The sequence below is a fragment of the Oncorhynchus masou genome, chromosome 24 (assembly GCF_036934945.1).
Source record: "Oncorhynchus masou masou isolate Uvic2021 chromosome 24, UVic_Omas_1.1, whole genome shotgun sequence".
Lineage (NCBI taxonomy): Eukaryota > Metazoa > Chordata > Actinopteri > Salmoniformes > Salmonidae > Oncorhynchus > Oncorhynchus masou.
In genome coordinates, this window is record NC_088235.1 from 9552565 (window position 1) to 9575064 (window position 22500).

The window sequence follows — 22500 nt, forward strand, 5'->3', positions numbered from 1 at the left end:
TCTTCTGTTTGAGGCCTGGGTCACATCAGGCAATGCTTCTTGTGAACAGCAAACTCACATTGTGAGTGTTTTTTATACTTCTAGGCAGCTCTAACCAACATCTCCAATCTCGTCTCATTGATTGGGCTCCAGGTTAACTGACTCCTGACTCCAATTAGCTTTTGGAGAAGTCATTAGCCTTGGGGGGGTTCACATACTTTTCCCAACCTACACTGTGAATGTTTTAATGACGTATTCAATATAGACAAGAAAAATGCAATAATTTGTATTTTTGTGTGTTGTATGTTATTGTTGTGACTAGATGATCAGATTTGGTGACTAATCTATGCAGATATCCAGGTCATCCCAAAGGTTCACATACTTGTCCTTGTCGCTGTATATTCACACAATACAACGACATTCTCTTCCTTTTACAATACAACGACATTCTCCTCCTTTTACAATACAACGACATTCTCCTCCTCTCACACAATACAACGACATTCTCCTCCTCTCACACAATACAACGACATTCTCCTCCTCTCACACAATACAACGACATTCTCCTCCTCTCACACAATACAACGACATTCTCCTCCTCTCACACAATACAACGACATTCTCCTCCTCTCACACAATACAACGACATTCTCCTCCTCTCACACAATACAACAACATTCTCCTCCTCTCACAATACAACGACATTCTCCTCCTCTCACACAATACAACGACATTCTCCTCCTTTTACAATACAACGACATTCTCCTCCTCTCACACAATACAACGACATTCTCCTCCTTTTACAATACAACGACATTCTCCTCCTCTCACACAATACAACGACATTCTCCTCCTTTTACAATACAACGACATTCTCCTCCTCTCTCACAATACAACGACATTCTCCTCCTCCTCTCTCACAATACAACGACATTCTCCTCCTCCTCTCTCACAATACAACGACATTCTCCTCCTCTCACACAATACAACGACATTCTCCTCCTCTCTCACAATACAACGACATTCTCCTCCTCCTCTCTCACAATACAACGACATTCTCCTCCTCTCACACAATACAACGACATTCTCCTCCTCTCACACAATACAACGACATTCTCCTCCTCTCACACAATACAACGACATTCTCCTCCTCTCACACAATACGACATTCTCCTCCTTTTACAATACAACGACATTCTCCTCCTCTCACACAATACAACGACATTCTCCTCCTCTCACAATACAACGACATTCTCCTCCTTTTACAATACAACGACATTCTCCTCCTCTCACACAATACGACATTCTCCTCCTTTTACAATACAACGTCATTCTCCTCCTCTCACACAATACAACGACATTCTCCTCCTCTCACAATACAACGACATTCTCCTCCTCTCACACAATACAACGACATTCTCCTCCTCTCACACAATACAACGACATTCTCCTCCTCTCACACAATACAACGACATTCTCCTCCTCTCACACAATACGACATTCTCCTCCTTTTACAATACAACGACATTCTCCTCCTCTCACACAATACAACGACATTCTCCTCCTCTCACAATACAACGACATTCTCCTCCTCTCACACAATACAACGACATTCTCCTCCTCTCTCACACAGAGGAAGTGACATTCTCCTTCTCTCACACAGAGGAAGTGACATTCTCCTTCTCTCACACAGAGGAAGTGACATTCTCCTTCTCTCACACAGAGGAAGTGACATTCTCCTCCTCTCACACAGAGGAAGTGACATTCTCCTCCTCTCTCACACAGAGGAAGTGACATTCTTCTCCTCTCTCACACAGAGGAAGTGACATTCTCCTCCTCTCTCACACAGAGGAAGTGACATTCTTCTCCTCTCTCACACAGAGGAAGTGACATTCTCCTCCTCTCTCACACAGAGGAAGTGACATTCTTCTCCTCTCTCACACAGAGGAAGTGACATTCTCCTCCTCTCTCACACAGAGGAAGTGACATTCTCCCTCTCTCACACAGAGGAAGTGACATTCTCCTCCTCTCTCACACAGAGGAAGTGACATTCTCCTCCTCTCACACAGAGGAAGTGACATTCTCCTCCTCTCACACACAGAGGAAGTGACATTCTCCTCCTCTCTCACACAGAGGAAGTGACATTCTCCTCCTCTCACACACAGAGGAAGTGACATTCTCCTCCTCTCTCACACAGAGGAAGTGACATTCTCCTCCTCTCTCACACAGAGGAAGTGACATTCTCCTCCTCTCTCACACAGAGGAAGTGACATTCTCCTCTTCTCTCACACAGAGGAAGTGACATTCTCCTCCTCTCACACAGAGGAAGTGACATTTTCTCCTCCTCTCACACAGAGGAAGTGACATTTTCTCCTCCTCTCACACAGAGGAAGTGACATTCTCCTCCTCTCACACAGAGGAAGTGACATTTTCTCCTCCTCTCACACAGAGGAAGTGACATTCTCCTCCTCTCTCACACAGAGGAAGTGACATTCTCCTCCTCTCTCACACAGAGGAAGTGACATTCTCCTCCTCTCACACAGAGGAAGTGACATTCTCCTCCTCTCTCACACAGAGGAAGTGACATTCTCCTCCTCTCACACAGAGGAAGTGACATTCTCCTCCTCTCTCACACAGAGGAAGTGACATTCTCCTCCTCTCTCACACAGAGGAAGTGACATTCTCCTCCTCTCACACAGAGGAAGTGACATTCTCCTCTCTCTCACACAGAGGATGTGACATTCTCCTCCCTCTCTCACACAGAGGAAGTGACATTCTCCTCCTGCTCTCACACAGAGGAAGTGACATTCTCCTCTTCTCTCACACAGAGGAAGTGACATTCTCCTCCTGCTCTCACACAGAGGAAGTGACAGGCATTTGAAGACTACCTGAGCAGCCTTGTTCATCCACTCTGTTATACCCACTGGGCAGGAAGCAATGCCAGGTCAACTTGCCCCCCTGTTGTTAACTGGACACATTAACACAACCATCACAAACACTGTTACGATCACCTGCGGCTGTAGGACGACCTCGTTGCTGTCGTAGGTTATCTATCGTACCATTTGGTAGTGCCCGACTTGACTGCATCAAATCCATGTAAAGAAACGAGCTAGCTACATGAGCCAGCTAACGAGCTAGCTACATGAGCCAGCGAACGAGCTAGCTACATGAGCCAGCGAACGAGCTAGCTACATGAGCCAGCGAACGAGCTAGCTACATGAGCCAGCTAACGAGCTAGCTACATGAGCCAGCTAACGAGCTAGCTACATGAGCCAGCTAACGAGCTAGCTACATGAGCCAGCTAACGAGCTAGCTACATGAGCCAGCTAACGAGCTAGCTACATGAGCCAGCGAACGAGCTAGCTACATGAGCCAGCGAACGAGCTAGCTACATGAGCCAGCGAACGAGCTAGCTACATGAGCCAGCGAACGAGGCTAGCTACATGAGCCAGCGAACGAGCTAGCTACATGAGCCAGCGAACGAGCTAGCTACATGAGCCAGCGAACGAGCTAGCTACATGAGCCAGCGAACGAGCTAGCTACATGAGCCAGCGAACGAGCTAGCTACATGAGCCAGCGAACGAGCTAGCTACATGAGCCAGCTAACGAGCTAGCTACATGAGCCAGCTAACGAGCTAGCTAACATTGCAAGGCTAATTGGGGATATTTTGCTGCGTTCCCCGTCCTTGTCTACGACAACTTCATTACGTCATTGTAATTCCAATTATTAATCTCCTACTTCCTCTTGCTGCACATGGAGCCTCTGACTGGTTCCTCTGGCTGACTGTGGTTCCTCTGGCTGACTGTGGTTCCTCTGTCTGACTCTGTGGTTCCTCTGTCTGACTCTGTGGTTCCTCTGTCTGACTCTGTGGTTCCTCTGTCTGACTCTGTGGTTCCTCTGTCTGACTCTGTGGTTCCTCTGACTGACTCTGTGGTTCCTCTGTCTGACTCTGTGGTTCCTCTGTCTGACTGTGGTTCCTCTGTCTGACTGTGGTTCCTCTGTCTGACTGTGGTTCCTCTGTCTGACTCTGTGGTTCCTCTGTCTGACTGTGGTTCCTCTGGCTGACTCTGTGGTTCCTCTGTCTGACTGTGGTTCCTCTGTCTGACTCTGTGGTTCCTCTGGCTGACTCTGTGGTTCCTCTGTCTGACTCTGTGGTTCCTCTGTCTGACTGTGGTTCCTCTGTCTCTGTTCCTCTGTGTGTGTGTGTGTGTGCGTGTGTGTGTGTCTGGAGGAGGTTGAGGGACCACTGACCTGGTTGATAGAGAATCATACATGAATGTCCCTCCCTCCCCCCCCCCTCCCTTTCGTCCCTCCCCTCCCCCACCACGGAGGGCATAGTGGTTTACAGCGAGGCCCCGACCCACAACAGGGATCCACTGGGTGAAGATAATGACTTGTCTGGACCAGTAGCACCAGCTGGTCTCTCCAGCAACACATGTACACACGCACACCACACACAGACACACACACGCACACGCAGCAGCAGCAGTGGTCAGTTTAATATTTAATTTCTAATTTCTTTCTAATTAAGCAGGGTGTTTTCTGGGGACTTGGGTTGGTGGACAGACTGGCTGGAGTTCCTGCTTAATATTAACACAGCCTTAAGCTGATGATACTGGCCCCATGGCCTCTATAGGTCAGTTAGTAGAACATGGTCCTCTGTAGTTCTGTTGTAGAACATGGTCCTCTATAGGTCAGTTAGTAGAACATGGTCCTCTATAGGTCAGTTAGTAGAACATGGTCCTCTATAGGTCAGTTAGTAGAACATGGTCCTCTGTAGTTCTGTTGTAGAACATGGTCCTCTATAGGTCAGTTAATAGAACATGGTCCTCTGTAGTTCATTTAGTAGAACATGGTCCTCTGTAGTTCTGTTGTAGAACATGGTCCTCTATAGGTCAGTTAGTAGAACATGGTCCGCTGTAGGTCAGTTAGTAGAACATGGTCCTCTGTAGGTCAGTTAATAGAACATGGTCCTCTATAGGTCAGTTAATAGAACATGGTCCTCTGTAGGTCAGTTAGTAGAACATGGTCCTCTGTAGTTCAGTTAGTAGAACATGGTCCTCTGTAGATCAGTTAGTAGAACATGGTCCTCTATAGGTCAGTTAGTAGAACATGGTCCTCTGTAGGTCAGTTAGTAGAACATGGTCCTCTGTAGGTCAGTTAGTAGAACATTGTCCTCTGTAGGTCAGTTAGTAGAACGCGGTCCTCTGTAGTTCAGTTAGTAGAACGCGGTCCTCTGTAGTTCAGTTAGTAGAACGCGGTCCTCTGTAGTTCAGTTAGTAGAACGCGGTCCTCTGTTGGTCAGTTAGTAGAACACGATCCTCTGTAGTTCAGTTAGTAGAACACGGTCCTCTGTAGTTCAGTTAGTAGAACACGGTCCTCTGTAGTTCAGTTAGTAGAACATTTTATTTTTATTTTTTTTAACCTTTATTTTACTAGGCAAGTCAGTTAAGAACAAATTCTTATTTTCAATGACGGCCTGGGAACAGTGGGTTAACTGCCTGTTCAGGGGCAGAACGACAGATTTGTACCTTGTCAGCTTGGGGATGCGAACTTGCAACCTTTCGGTTACTAGTCCAACACTCTAACCACTAGGCTACCCTGCCGCCCCATGGTCCTTTGTAGTTCAGTTAGTAGAACATGGTCCTCTGTAGTTCAGTTAGTAGAACATGGTCCTCTGTACGTCTTTTAGTAGAACATGGTCCTCTGTAGGTCAGTTAGTAGAACGCGGTCCTCTGTAGTTCAGTTAGGTGAACATGGTTCTCTGTAGGTCAGTTAGTAGAACATGGTCCTCTGTAGTTCAGTTAGTAGAACGCGGTCCTCTGTAGGTCAGTTAGTAGAACATGGTCCTCTGTAGGTCAGTTAGTAGAACATGGTCCTCTGTAGGTCAGTTAGTAGAACATGGTCCTCTGTAGTTCAGTTAGTAGAACATGGTCCTCTGTAGTTCAGTTAGTACAACATGGTCCTCTGTAGGTCAGTTAGTACAACATGGTCCTCTGTAGGTCAGTTAGTAGAACATGGTCCTCTGTAGGTCAGTTAGTAGAACATGGTCCTCTGTAGGTCAGTTAGTAGAACATGGTCCTCTGTAGTTCAGTTAGTAGAACATGGTCCTCTGTAGTTCAGTTAATAGAACATGGTCCTCTGTAGTTCAGTTAGTAGAACATGGTCCTCTGTAGGTCAGTTAATAGAACATGGTCCTCTGTAGTTCAGTTAGTAGAACATGGTCCTCTGTAGGTCAGTTAATAGAACATGGTCCTCTGTAGTTCAGTTAGTAGAACATGGTCCTCTGTAGGTCAGTTAGTAGAACATGGTCCTCTGTAGGTCAGTTAGTAGAACATGGTCCTCTGTAGGTCAGTTAGTAGAACATTGTCCTCTGTAGTTCAGTTAGGTGAACATGGTTCTCTGTAGGTCAGTTAGGTGAACATGGTTCTCTGTAGGTCAGTTAGTAGAACGCTGTCCTCTGTAGTTCAGTTAGTAGAACGCGGTCCTCTGTAGTTCAGTTAGTAGAACGCGGTCCTCTGTAGTTCAGTTAGTAGAACACGGTCCTCTGTAGGTCAGTTAGTAGAACACGGTCCTCTGTAGGTCAGTTAGTAGAACATGGTCCTCTGTAGTTCAGTTAGGTGAACATGGTTCTCTGTTGGTCAGTTAGTAGAACATGGTCCTCTGTAGTTCAGTTAGTAGAACATGGTCCTCTGTACGTCTTTTAGTAGAACATGGTCCTCTGTAGGTCAGTTAGTAGAACGCGGTCCTCTGTAGTTCAGTTAGGTGAACATGGTTCTCTGTAGGTCAGTTAGTAGAACATGGTCCTCTGTAGTTCAGTTAGTAGAACGCGGTCCTCTGTAGGTCAGTTAGTAGAACATGGTCCTCTGTAGGTCAGTTAGTAGAACATGGTCCTCTGTAGGTCAGTTAGTAGAACATGGTCCTCTGTAGTTCAGTTAGTAGAACATGGTCCTCTGTAGTTCAGTTAGTACAACATGGTCCTCTGTAGGTCAGTTAGTACAACATGGTCCTCTGTAGGTCAGTTAGTAGAACATGGTCCTCTGTAGGTCAGTTAGTAGAACATGGTCCTCTGTAGGTCAGTTAGTAGAACATGGTCCTCTGTAGTTCAGTTAGTAGAACATGGTCCTCTGTAGTTCAGTTAATAGAACATGGTCCTCTGTAGTTCAGTTAGTAGAACATGGTCCTCTGTAGGTCAGTTAATAGAACATGGTCCTCTGTAGTTCAGTTAGTAGAACATGGTCCTCTGTAGGTCAGTTAATAGAACATGGTCCTCTGTAGTTCAGTTAGTAGAACATGGTCCTCTGTAGGTCAGTTAGTAGAACATGGTCCTCTGTAGGTCAGTTAGTAGAACATGGTCCTCTGTAGGTCAGTTAGTAGAACATTGTCCTCTGTAGTTCAGTTAGGTGAACATGGTTCTCTGTAGGTCAGTTAGGTGAACATGGTTCTCTGTAGGTCAGTTAGTAGAACGCTGTCCTCTGTAGTTCAGTTAGTAGAACGCGGTCCTCTGTAGTTCAGTTAGTAGAACGCGGTCCTCTGTAGTTCAGTTAGTAGAACACGGTCCTCTGTAGGTCAGTTAGTAGAACACGGTCCTCTGTAGGTCAGTTAGTAGAACATGGTCCTCTGTAGTTCAGTTAGGTGAACATGGTTCTCTGTTGGTCAGTTAGTAGAACATGGTCCTCTGTAGTTCAGTTAGTAGAACGCGGTCCTCTGTAGTTCAGTTAGTAGAACACGGTCCTCTGTAGGTCAGTTAGTAGAACACGGTCCTCTGTAGTTCAGTTAGTAGAACATGGTCCTCTGTAGGTCAGTTAATAGAACATGGTCCTCTGTAGTTCAGTTAGTAGAACATGGTCCTCTGTAGTTCAGTTAGTAGAACATGGTCCTCTGTAGTTCAGTTAGTAGAACATGGTCCTCTGTAGTTCAGTTAGTAGAACATGGTCCTCTGTAGGTCAGTTAGTAGAACATGGTCCTCTGTAGGTCAGTTAGTAGAACATGGTCCTCTGTAGTTCAGTTAGTAGAACATGGTCCTCTGTAGTTCAGTTAATAGAACATGGTCCTCTGTAGGTCAGTTAGTAGAACATGGTCCTCTGTAGGTCAGTTAGTAGAACATGGTCCTCTGTAGTTCAGTTAGTAGAACATGGTCCTCTGTAGTTCAGTTAGTAGAACACGGTCCTCTGTAGGTCAGTTAGTAGAACATGGTCCTCTGTAGTTAGTAGAACATGGTCCTCTGTAGTTCAGTTGGTAGAACATGGTCCTCTGTAGTTAGTAGAACATGGTCCTCTGTAGTTCAGTTAGTAGAACATGGTCCTCTGTAGGTCAGTTAGTAGAACATGGTCCTCTGTAGTTCAGTTAGTAGAACATGGTCCTCTGTAGTTCAGTTAGTAGAACATGGTCCTCTGTAGGTCAGTTGGTAGAACATGGTCCTCTGTAGGTCAGTTGGTAGAACATGGTCCTCTGTAGTTCAGTTGGTAGAACATGGTCCTCTGTAGTTCAGTTAGTAGAACATGGCTTTTACAATATTTTGGTTTGATTCCCGTGACCACCCTTATGTATAATGTATGGATAACTTTAAGTTGCTTTGGATTAAAGCTTCTGCTAAATGGTATTTATTATTATATTTAAAAATTCACTCTCCATTTCCACCTTTCTCTCTCTCTTTCAGAACGTGATGTTCCCTGGTGCTGGAGACGAGGGCATCTTGGAGTACAAGTCTGTCATCTACTACCAGATCAAACAGCCACGCTGGTTTGAAACCATCAAGGTTTGTCTGTCTTATTTCCTTGTGTTTTTGTGAGTGTGTGTGTGTGTGTACATGTACATGTGTGTACTTTAATTTGAGATGCATTGAGTTTCATTTAGCTGTCTGTCACCTGTCTTACTGTTGAACCTCCAGGTTGCCATCCCTATTGAAGACGTGAACCGAAGTCACCTGCGATTCACCTTCCGTCACCGATCATCTCAAGAATGTAAGTACAAATGTGAATGTTTAAGGTCTTTTCTGACTTTATTTAACTGAGATAGAGCGGAAAGTGGGGAAAGATGGAGAGGATGACAGTGGGGAAAGATGGAGGGGATGACAGTGGGGAAAGATGGAGAGAGGGGATGACAGTTGGGAAAGATGGAGAGGATGATAGTGGAGAAAAGATGGAGGGGTTGACTGTGGGGTTAAAGATGGAGTTGAAGACAGTGGGGGAAGATGGAGAGGATGACAGTGGGGAAAGATGGAGAGGATGACAGTGGGGGAAGATGGAGAGGATGACAGTGGGGGAAGATGGAGAGGATGACAGTGGGGGAAGATGGAGAGAGGATGACAGTGGGGAAAGATGGAGAGAGGATAACAGTGGGGAGATAGGATGACAGTGGGGAAAGATGGAGAGAGGAAGACAGTGGGGAAAGATGGAGAGAGGATGACAGTGGGGAGAGAGGATGACAGTGGGGAGAGAGGATGACAGTAGGGAAAGATGGAGTGAGGGTGACAGTGGGGAAAGATGGAAAGAGGGTGACAGTGGGGAAAGATGGAGAGAAGGTGACAGTGGAGAAAGATGGAGTGAGGGTGACAGTGGGGAAAGATGGAAAGAGGGTGACAGTGGGGAAAAGATGGAGAGGGGATGACAGTGGGGGAAAGATGGAGAGGGGATGACAGTGGGGGAAAGATGGAGAGGGGATGACAGTGGGGGAAAGATGGAGAGGGGATGACAGTGGGGGAAAGATGGAGAGGGGATGACGGTGGGGGAAAGATGGAGAGGGGATGACAGTGGGGGAAAGATGGAGAGGGGATGACAGTGGGGGAAAGATGGAGAGGGGATGACGGTGGGGAGAGATGGAGAGGGGATGACGGTGGGGGAAAGATGGAGAGGGGATGACAGTGGGGGAAAGATGGAGAGGGGATGACGGTGGGGGAAAGATGGAGAGGGGATGACGGTGGGGAAAGATGGAGAGGGGATGACAGTGGGGAAAGAAGGAGAGGGGATGACGGTGGGGGAAAGATGGAGAGGGGATGACGGTGGGGGAAAGATGGAGAGGGGATGACAGTGGGGGAAAGATGGAGAGGGGATGACGGTGGGGGAAAGATGGAGAGGGGATGACGGTGGGGAAAGATGGAGAGGGGATGACAGTGGGGAAAGATGGAGGTAACTTTGATCACTAGGCCACAAGCACAAATTTAAATTCATGGACCACTAGACCACCCTAGGCCATGAGCACAAATATAAATTCATAATGTAGACCACAAGGCTACGAGCACAAATGTAAATTCATACAATTATTCAGACAATGAATTCATAAATACTAAGCAATTGGCTCCTAACCTGTCCCCAGTCGTCCAAGTCAAGCAGACTGGGTCCTGGCCCTACATCCTGGCACTCATAGGGAACAGGAGGCCATTTAGGACACAAGCCCTGGTCATAACAATTACTATACAGTTCACCCTGTGTCACTTTAATTCTGGAATGAAATTCCTCTACATAAATGAGATTCATGTTATACTGTTGGAATGGCCGGGCTGGCTGTCAGTGGGTCCTGGGCTGGCTGTCGGAGGGTCCCGGGCTGGCTGTCGGAGGGTCCCGGGCTGGCTGTCGGAGGGTCCCGGGCTGGCTGTCGGAGGGTCCCGGGCTGGCTGTCGGAGGGTCCCGGGCTGGCTGTCGGAGGGTCCCGGGCTGGCTGTCGGAGGGTCCCGGGCTGGCTGTCGGAGGGTCCCGGGCTGGCTGTCGGAGGGTCCCGGGCTGGCTGTCGGAGGGCCCCGGGCTGGCTGTCGGAGGGCCCCGGGCTGGCTGTCGGTGGGCCCCGGGCTGGCTGTCGGACGGTCCCGGGCTGGCTGTCGGAGGGTCCCGGGCTGGCTGTCGGAGGGTCCCGGGCTGGCTGTCGGAGGGCCCCGGGCTGGCTGTCGGACGGTCCCGGGCTGGGAGAATTAAATGCCTGTAACTGCTCATTTGTATGTTGTAAAGGCGTCCACCTGGCTGAAGGGACTCCATTCTAAATGTATGTATTTATTTTTGTTAGTGTTTTTAATGTTTATGGGTGTGGAACAGGGCTGAGGAAGCCTGTCCTGGCAGCCTTGTTGCTCCATCTGCTCGCCTCATGGTGTATTATCTGTTAGTCCAGCCAAGAGGAGCTGGGCGGGGCGGCCGTATGCAAAACGATCAATTAGCAGGTCCAGACAGCCTGGAATGGGGGGTTGTCAGTTTGAAACGTGCTGTATTTAGGGTGAAGCGATCCGTCCTCTCCTTCAGCATTGATACACACACACACACACACACACACACACACACACACACACACACACACACACACACACACACACACACACACACACACACTGTTGTGGGCTTCAGTAAAGACTAAACCTCTAGCACGGTTTACTTCTCATACACTCAGCCAGTCACTCAGGCAGCCTGCCAGCCAGTCACTCAGGCAGCCTGCCAGCCAGTCACTCAGACAGCCTGCCAGCCAGTCACTCAGGCAGCCTGCCAGCCAGTCACTCAGGCAGCCTGCCAGCCAGTCACTCAGGCAGCCTGCCAGTCAGTCACTCAGGCAGCCTGCCAGTCAGTCACTCAGGCAGCCTGCCAGCCAGTCACGCAGGCAGCCTGCCAGCCAGTCACGCAGGCAGCCTGCCAGCCAGTCACTCAGGCAGCCTGCCAGCCAGTCACTCAGGCAGCCTGCCAGCCAGTCACTCAGGCAGCCTGCCAGCCAGTCACTCAGGCAGCCTGCCAGCCAGTCACTCAGGCAGCCTGCCAGCCAGTCACTCAGGCAGCCTGCCAGCCAGTCACTCAGGCAGCCTGCCAGCCAGTCACTCAGGCAGCCTGCCAGCCAGTCACTCAGGCAGCCTGCCAGCCAGTCACTCAGGCAGCCTGCCAGCCAGTCACTCAGGCAGCCTGCCAGCCAGTCACTCAGGCAGCCTGCCAGCCAGTCACTCAGGCAGCCTGCCAGTCAGTCACTCAGGCAGCCTGCCAGTCAGTCACTCAGGCAGCCTGCCAGCCAGTCACTCAGGCAGCCTGCCAGCCAGTCACTCAGGCAGCCTGCCAGCCAGTCACTCAGGCAGCCTGCCAGCCAGTCACTCAGGCAGCCTGCCAGCCAGTCACTCAGGCAGCCTGCCAGCCAGTCACTCAGGCAGCCTGCCAGCCAGTCACTCAGGCAGCCTGCCAGCCAGTCACTCAGGCAGCCTGCCAGCCAGTCACTCAGGCAGCCTGCCAGCCAGTCACTCAGGCAGCCTGCCAGCCAGTCACTCAGGCAGCCTGCCAGCCAGTCACTCAGGCAGCCTGCCAGCCAGTCACTCAGGCAGCCAGTCAGTCAGCCAATCAATCAATCACTCAGACAATCAATCAATCACTCAGCCAGTCAATCAATCACTCAGCCAGTCAGTCACTCAGCCAGTCAGTCACTCAGCCAGTCAGTCACTCAGCCAGTCAGTCAGTCACTCTGCCAGCCACTCACTCACTCTGCCAGCCACTCAGTCACTCTGCCAGCCACTCAGTCACTCTGCCAGCCACTCAGTCACTCTGCCAGCCACTCAGTCACTCTGCCAGCCAGTCAGTCACTCTGCCAGCCAGTCAGTCACTCTGCCAGCCACTCAGTCACTCTGCCAGCCACTCAGTCACTCTGCCAGCCACTCAGTCACTCTGCCAGCCACTCAGTCACTCTGCCAGCCACTCATTCACTCTGCCAGCCACTCAGTCACTCTGCCAGCCACTCAGTCACTCTGCCAGCCACTCACTCACTCTGCCAGCCACTCACTCACTCTGCCAGCCACTCACTCACTCTGCCAGCCAGTCAGTCACTCTGCCAGCCACTCACTCACTCTGCCAGCCACTCACTCACTCTGCCAGCCAATCAATCAATCAATCACTCTGCCAGCCAGTCAGTCACTCTGCCAGCCAGCCAGCCAGTCAGTCACTCTGCCAGTCACTCTGCCAGTCACTCTGCCAGTCACTCTGCCAGCGAGTCGGTCAGTCACTCTGCCAGCCAGTCAGTCAGTCACTCTGCCAGCCAGTCAGTCAGTCACTCTGCCAGCCAGTCAGTCAGTCACTCTGCCAGCCAGTCAGTCAGTCACTCTGCCAGCCAGTCAGTCAGTCACTCTGCCAGCCAGTCAGTCAGTCACTCTGCCAGCCAGTCAGTCAGTCACTCTGCCAGCCAGTCAGTCAGTCACTCTGCCAGCCAGTCAGTCAGTCACTCTGCCAGCCAGCCAGTCAGTCAGTCACTCTGCCAGCCAGCCAGTCAGTCAGTCACTCTGCCAGCCAGCCAGTCAGTCAGTCACTCTGCCAGCCAGCCAGTCAGTCAGTCACTCTGCCAGCCAGCCAGTCAGTCAGTCACTCTGCCAGCCAGCCAGTCAGTCAGTCACTCTGCCAGCCAGCCAGTCAGTCAGTCACTCTGCCAGCCAGTCAGTCAGTCACTCTGCCAGCCAGTCAGTCAGTCACTCTGCCAGCCAGTCAGTCAGTCACTCTGCCAGCCAGTCAGTCAGTCACTCTGCCAGCCAGTCAGTCAGTCACTCTGCCAGCCAGTCAGTCAGTCACTCTGCCAGCCAGTCAGTCACTCTGCCAACCAGCCAGTCAGTCACTCTGCCAGCCAGTCAGTCAGTCACTCTGCCAGCCAGTCAGTCAGTCACTCTGCCAGCCAGTCAGTCACTCTGCCAACCAGTCAGTCAGTCACTCTGCCAGCCAGTCAGTCAGTCACTCTGCCAGCCAGTCAGTCAGTCCTCTGCCAGCCAGTCAGTCAGTCACTCTGCCAGCCAGTCAGTCAGTCCTCTGCCAGCCAGTCAGTCAGTCACTCTGCCAGCCAGCCAGTCAGTCAGTCACTCTGCCAGCCAGTCAGTCAGTCACTCTGCCAGCCAGTCAGTCAGTCACTCTGCCAGCCAGTCAGTCAGTCACTCTGCCAGCCAGTCAGTCAGTCACTCTGCCAGCCAGTCAGTCAGTCACTCTGCCAGCCAGTCAGTCAGTCACTCTGCCAACCAGCCAGTCAGTCACTCTGCCAGCCAGTCAGTCACTCTGCCAACCAGCCAGTCAGTCACTCTGCCAGCCAGTCAGTCAGTCACTCTGCCTGCCAGTCAGTCAGTCACTCTGCCAGCCAGTCAGTCACTCTGCCAACCAGTCAGTCAGTCACTCTGCCAGCCAGTCAGTCAGTCACTCTGCCAGCCAGTCAGTCAGTCCTCTGCCAGCCAGTCAGTCAGTCACTCTGCCAGCCAGTCAGTCAGTCACTCTGCCAGCCAGTCAGTCAGTCACTCTGCCAGCCAGTCAGTCAGTCACTCTGCCAGCCAGTCAGTCAGTCACTCTGCCAGCCAGTCAGTCAGTCACTCTGCCAGCCAGTCAGTCAGTCACTCTGCCAGCCAGTCAGTCACTCTGCCAGCCAGTCAGTCAGTCACTCTGCCAGCCAGTCAGTCAGTCACTCTGCCAGCCAGTCAGTCAGTCACTCTGCCAGCCAGTCAGTCAGTCACTCTGCCAGCCAGTCAGTCAGTCACTCTGCCAGCCAGTCAGTCAGTCACTCTGCCAGCCAGTCAGTCAGTCACTCTGCCAGCCAGTCAGCCAGTCACTCTGCCAGCTAGTCACTCTGCCAGCCAGTCACTCTGCCAGCCAGCCAGCCAGTCAGTCACTCTGCCAGCCAGCCAGTCAGCCAATCAGTCACTCTGCCAGCCAGCCAGTCAGCCAATCAGTCACTCTGCCAGCCAGCCAGTCAGCCAATCAGTCACTCTGCCAGCCAGCCAGTCAGCCAATCAGTCACTCTGCCAGCCAGCCAGTCAGCCAATCAGTCACTCTGCCAGCCAGCCAGTCAGCCAATCAGTCACTCTGCCAGCCAGCCAGTCAGCCAATCAGTCACTCTGCCAGCCAGCCAGTCAGCCAATCAGTCACTCTGCCAGCCAGCCAGTCAGCCAATCAGTCACTCAGCCAGCCAGTCACTCTGCCAGCCAGCCAGTCAGTCACTCTGCCAGTCAGCCAATCAGTCACTCTGCCAGCCAGCCAGTCAAGTGAAATCCATAGATTATGGTCTAATGAATTTATTTAAATGCACTATTTTCCTTCTTTGAACTGTAATTCAGTCAAATCCTATAAATTGTTGCATGTTGCGTTTTTAAATAATTTCCCTTCCGTATAGTTAATTGCCTTGTCTTTCTGGCTCAGGTTGGATGATTACCTGAGGCATGTTTGATGGCTGATATTTCCCGTCCTGCCCTATTCACCTGTTGGGGGCGACGTTATCATTCAGTGTAAAGGAGGTAGGAGAGAGAGAGTACAAAATAATCCACTGACTCCCAGCTGTTTTAATCTGTGCCTCTGTGCTTGTGTCTGATGGAAGTCATTGCGTAGTGAATCCACTCCTCTCCTGACTCCGCAGCATACATACCGTAGTCCTCTTCTATCTTTCTATTGGTTGTCTTCCAGTCCAGCGAGCAGAGCGATTATTCACCGCGCCAGGCTACGGGCAGAAAACCAATAAGTTGATTTATACAGATTGAATGCACCAGATGCTCCCGGTGAATCACGCTCCTGAACGTCACGTAAATTTGAGCTTGTTGATCTGTGATGGTGATGTATTCGGTCCCATCCGACGTTAAACTTAACCGGGCACAGCCGTAACTCTCCTCTCGGTTTATATAGGACCCACACGGAGGCTGCTTCACAAATACTGTTCTATTGTCTATGTGGTACCCTCAGGGTCTGGTCAGAATATACAGTGTGCTGACATCATTCTCCCTGGGGGATGTGGTGCAAATACACTCTGAATATACAGTGTGCTGACATCGTTCTCCCTGGGGGATGTGGTGCAAATACACTCTGAATATACAGTGTGCTGACATCGTTCTTCCTGGGGGATGTGGTGCAAATACACTCTGAATATACAGTGTGCTGACATCGTTCTCCCTGGGGGATGTGGTGCAAATACACTCTGAATATACAGTGTGATGACATCATTCTCCCTGGGGGATGAGGTAGAAATACACTCTGAATATACAGTGTGCTGACATCATTCTCCCTGGGGGATGTGGTGCAAATACACTCTGAATATACAGTGTGCTGACATCATTCTCCCTGGGGGATGTCATCAAATACACTCTGAATATACAGTGTGCTGACATCATTCTCCCTGGGGGATGAGGTACAAATACACTCTGAATATACAGTGTGCTGACATCATTCTCCCTGGGGGATGTCATCAAATACACTCTGAATATACAGTGTGCTGACATCATTCTCCCTGGGGGATGTCATCAAATACACTCTGAATATACAGTGTGCTGACATCATTCTCCCTGGGGGATGAGGTACAAATACACTCTGAATATACAGTGTGCTGACATCCTTCTCCCTGGGGGATGTCATCAAATACACTCTGAATATACAGTGTGCTGACATCATTCTCCCTGGGGGATGTGGTGCAAATACACTCTGAATATGGACTGGATATAACACAATTATTGCAGTTCAGATTATTGGACTCCTAAGTGTCCTGACTGAGAATGGGATAGTGTATGATTCATATGTGTTGTATTCTGGTTGTCTGGTTCAGTGGAGCGGGGCTCTAACCCGTTGTCTGGTTCAGTGGGCGGGGCTCTAACTGGTTGTCTGGTTCAGTGGGCGGGGCTCTAACCCGTTGTCTGGTTCAGTGGGCGGGGCTCTAACTGGTTGTCTGGTTCAGTAGGGCTCTAACTGGTTGTCTGGTTCAGTAGGGCTCGAACTGGTTGTCTGGTTCAGTGGAGCGGGGCTCTAACCCGTTGTCTGGTTCAGTGGGCGGGGCTCTAACTGGTTGTCTGGTTCAGTAGGGTTCTAACTGGTTGTCTGGTTCAGTGGAGCAGGGCTCTAACTGGTTGTCTGGTTCAGTGGAGCAGGGCTCTAACTGGTTGTCTGGTTCAGAGGAGCGGGGGTCTAACCCGTTGTCTGGTTCAGTGGGCGGGGGTCTAACCCGTTGTCTGGTTCAGTGGGCGGGGCTCTAACCCGTTGTCTGGTTCAGTGGGCGGGGCTCTAACCCGTTGTCTGGTTCAGTGGGCCTGGGCTCTAACTGGTTGTCTGGTTCAGTGGGCCTGGGCTCTAACTGGTTGTCTGGATCAGTGGGCCTGGGCTCTAACTGGTTGTCTGGTTCAGTGGGCCTGGGCTCTAACTGGTTGTCTGGTTCAGTGGGGCGGGGCTCTAACTGGTTGTCTGGTTCAGTGGGCCTGGGCTCTAACTGGTTGTCTGGTTCAGTGGGGCGGGGCTCTAACTGGTTGTATCCTTTCCTCCCCCTGCAGCCAAAGACAAATCGGAGAAGATATTCGCCCTGTCGTTTGTGAAGCTGATGAGGTACGATGGGACGACCCTGAGGGACGGAGAGCACGATCTCATCGTATACAAGGTAGTTAATACAACACCACCTCATCGTATTCAGGTAATATAACACCACCTCATCGTATTCAGGTAATATAGCACCACCTCATCGTATTCAGGTAAGGTAGCACCACCTCATCGTATTCAGGTAAGGTAGCACCACCTCATCGTATTCAGGTAATATAACACCACCTCATCGTATTCAGGTAATATAGCACCACCTTATCGTATTCAGGTAATATAGCACCACCTCATCGTATTCAGGTAATTTAACACCACCTCATCGTATTCAGGTAATATAACACCACCTCATCGTATTCAGGTAATATAGCACCACCTTATCGTATTCAGGTAATATAGCACCACCTCATCGTATTCAGGTAATTTAACACCACCTCATCGTATTCAGGTAATTTAACACCACCTCATCGTATTCAGGTAATATAACACCACCTCATCGTATTCAGGTAATATAACACCACCTCATCGTATTCAGGTAATATAACACCACCTCATCGTATTCAGGTAATATAGCACCACCTCATCGTATTCAGGTAATATAGCACCACCTCATCGTATTCAGGTAATATAGCACCACCTCAACGTATTCAGGTAATATAGCACCACCTCATCGTATTCAGGTAATATAACACCACCTCATCGTATTCAGGTAATATAACACCATCTCATCGTATTCAGGGTAGGTAATATAACACCACCTCATCGTATACAGGGTAGGTAATATAACACCACCTCATCGTATTCAGGTAATATAACACCACCTCATCGTATTCAGGGTAGGTAATATAACAGCACCTCATCGTATTCAGGTAATATAACACCACCTCATCGTATGCAGGTAATATAACACCACCTCATCGTATACAGGTAATATAACACCACCTCATCGTATACAGATAATATAACACCACCTCATCGTATTCAGGTAATATAACACCACCTCATCGTATTCAGGTAATATAACACCATCTCATCTTATACAGGGTAGGTAATATAACACCACCTCATTGTATTCAGGTAATATAGCACCACCTCATCGTATTCAGGTAATATAGCACCACCTCATCGTATTCAGGTAATATAGCACCACCTCATCGTATTCAGGTAATATAGCACCACCTCATCGTATTCAGGTAATATAACACCACCTCATCGTATTCAGGTAATATAACACCATCTCATCGTATTCAGGGTAGGTAATATGACACCACCTCATCGTATACAGGGTAGGTAATATAACACCACCTCATCATATACAGGTAATATAACACCACCTCATCGTATACAGGCTAGGTAATATAACACCACCTCATCGTATACAGGTAATATAACACCACCTCATCATATACAGGTAATATAACACCACCTCATCATATACAGGTAATATAACACCACCTCATCATATACAGGTAATATAACACCACCTCATCATATACAGGTAATATAACACCACCTCATCGTATACATGTAATATAACACCACCTCATCGTATACAGGGTAGGTAATATAACACCACCTCATCGTATTCAGGTAATATAACACCACCTCATCGTATACAGGTAATATAACACCACCTCATCGTATACAGGGTAGGTAATATAACACCACCTCATCATATACAGGTAATATAACACCACCTCATCGTATACAGGGTAGGTAATATAACACCACCTCATCGTATACAGGGTAGGTAATATAACACCACCTCATCGTATACAGGGTAGGTAATATAACACCAACTCATCGTATACAGGTAATTTAACACCACCTCATCATATACAGGTAATATAACACCACCTCATCATATACAGGTAATATAACACCACCTCATCGTATACATGGTAGGTAATATAACACCACCTCATCGTATTCAGGTAATATAACACCACCTAATGTATTCAGGTAATATAACACCACCTCATCGTATACAGGGTAGGTAATATAACACCACCTCATCATATTCAGGTAATATAACACCACCTCATCGTATACAGGTAATATAACACAACCTCATCGTATACAGGTAATATAACACCACATCGTATACAGATAATATAACACCACCTCATCGTATTCAGGTAATGTAACACCACCTCATCATATTCAGGTAATATAACACCATCTCATCGTATACAGGGTAGGTAATATAACACCACCTTGTCGTATTCAGGTAATATAACACCACCTCATCGTATTCAGGTAATATAATACCACCTCATCATATACAGGTAATATAACACCACCTCATCATATACAGGTAATATAACACCACCTCATCGTATTCAGGTAATATAACACCACCTCATCGTATACAGGGTAGGTAATATAACACCACCTCATCGTATACAGGGTAGGTAATATAACACCACCTCATCGTATACAGGTAATATAACACCACCTCATCATATACAGGTAATATAACACCACCTCATCATATACAGGTAATATAACACCACCTCATCGTATACATGTAATATAACACCACCTCATCGTATACAGGGTAGGTAATATAACACCACCTCATCGTATTCAGGTAATATAACACCACCTCATCGTATACAGGTAATATAACACCACCTCATCGTATACAGGGTAGGTAATATAACACCACCTCATCGTATACAGGTAATTTAACACCACCTCATCATATACAGGTAATATAACACCACCTCATCATATACAGGTAATATAACACCACCTCATCATATACAGGTAATATAACACCACCTCATCATATACAGGTAATATAACACCACCTCATCATATACAGGTAATATAACACCACCTCATCATATACAGGTAATATAACACCACCTCATCATATACAGGTAATATAACACCACCTCATCGTATACAGGTAATATAACACCACCTCATCGTATACAGATAATATATCACCACCTCATCGTATACAGGGTAGGTAATATAACACAAACTCATCGTATACAGGGTAGGTAATATAACACCACCTAATCGTATACAGGTAATATAACACCACCTCATCGTATACAGGTAATATAACACCACCTCATCATATACAGGTAATATAACACCATCTCATCGTATACAGGTAATATAACGCCACCTCATCATATACAGGTAATATAACACCATCTCATCATATACAGGTAATTTAACACCACCTCATCATATACAGGTAATATAACACCACCTCATCATATACAGGTAATATAACACCATCTCATCATATACAGGTAATATAACACCACCTCATCATATACAGGTAATATAACACCACCTCATCGTATACATGGTAGGTAATATAACACCACCTCATCGTATACAGGTAATATAACACCACCTCATCGTATACATGGTAGGTAATATAACACCACCTCATCGTATACAGGGTAGGTAATATAACACCACCTCATCGTATACAGGGTAGGTAATATAACACCACCTCATCGTATACAGGTAATATAACACCACCTCATCGTATACAGGTAATATAACACCACCTCATCATATACAGGTAATATAACACCATCTCATCGTATACAGGTAATATAACACCACCTCATCATATACAGGTAATATAACACCATCTCATCATATACAGGTAATTTAACACCACCTCATCATATACAGGTAATATAACACCACCTCATCATATACAGGTAATATAACACCACCTCATCATATACAGGGTAGGTAATATAACACCACCTCATCATATACAGGGTAGGTAATATAACACCACCTCATCGTATACATGGTAGGTAATATAACACCACCTCATCGTATACAGGGTAGGTAATATAACACCACCTCATCGTATACATGGTAGGTAATATAACACCACCTCATCGTATACAGGGTAGGTAATATAACACCACCTCATCGTATACAGTGTAGGTAATATAACACCACCTCATCGTATACAGGTAATATAACACCACCTCATCGTATACAGGTAATATAACACCACCTCATCGTATTCAGGTAATATAACACCACCTCATCGTATACAGGTAATATAGCACCACCTCATCGTATACAGGGTAGGTAATATAACACCACCTCATCGTATACAGGGTAGGTAATATAACACCACCTCATCGTATACAGGGTAGGTAATATAACACCACCTCATCGTATACAGGGTAGGTAATATAACACCACCTCATCGTATACAGGTAATATAACACCACCTCATCGTATACAGGTAATATAACACCACCTCATCGTATTCAGGTAATATAACACCACCTCATCGTATACAGGTAATATAACACCACCTCATCGTATACAGGTAATATAACACCACCTCATCATATACAGGTAATATAACACCACCTCATCATATACAGGTAATATAACACCACCTCATCGTATTCAGGTAATATAACACCACCTCATCGTATACAGGTAATATAACACCACCTCATCATATACAGGTAATATAACAACATCTCATCGTATACAGGGTAGGTAATATAACACCACCTCATCGTATACAGGTAATATAACACCACCTCATCATATACAGGTAATATAACAACATCTCATCGTATACAGGTAATATAACACCACCTCATCGTATTCAGGTAATATAACACCACCTCATCGTATACAGGTAATATAACACCACCTCATCATATACAGGTAATATAACACCACCTCATCATATACAGGTAATATAACACCACCTCATCGTATTCAGGTAATATAACACCACCTCATCGTATACAGGTAATATAACACCACCTCATCATATACAGGTAATATAACAACATCTCATCGTATACAGGGTAGGTAATATAACACCACCTCATCGTATACAGGTAATATAACACCACCTCATCGTATACAGGTAATATAACACCACCTCATCATATACAGGTAATATAACAACATCTCATCGTATACAGGTAATATAACACCACCTCATCATATACAGGTAATATAACACCATCTCATCATATACAGGTAATTTAACACCACCTCATCATATACAGGTAATATAACACCACCTCATCATATACAGGTAATATAACACCACCTCATCGTATACATGGTAGGTAATATAACACCACCTCATCGTATACAGGGTAGGTAATATAACACCACCTCATCGTATACAGGGTAGGTAATATAACACCACCTCATCGTATACAGGGTAGGTAATATAACACCACCTCATCGTATACAGGGTAGGTAATATAACACCACCTCATCGTATACAGGTAATATAAC

At 47.5% G+C, this 22500-nt stretch overlaps 1 protein-coding gene across 1 annotated transcript in view; it reads left to right on the plus strand.

Moving 5' to 3' along the window:
• Positions 1–22500, plus strand: part of LOC135513383 (dedicator of cytokinesis protein 1-like) — a 1066221-nt gene that overhangs the window by 625993 nt on the left and 417728 nt on the right. The window contains 3 exon segments of the mRNA XM_064936309.1: positions 8640–8738; positions 8871–8943; positions 17184–17287. Of these exon segments, the coding sequence (XP_064792381.1) occupies positions 8640–8738; positions 8871–8943; positions 17184–17287 (276 nt within the window).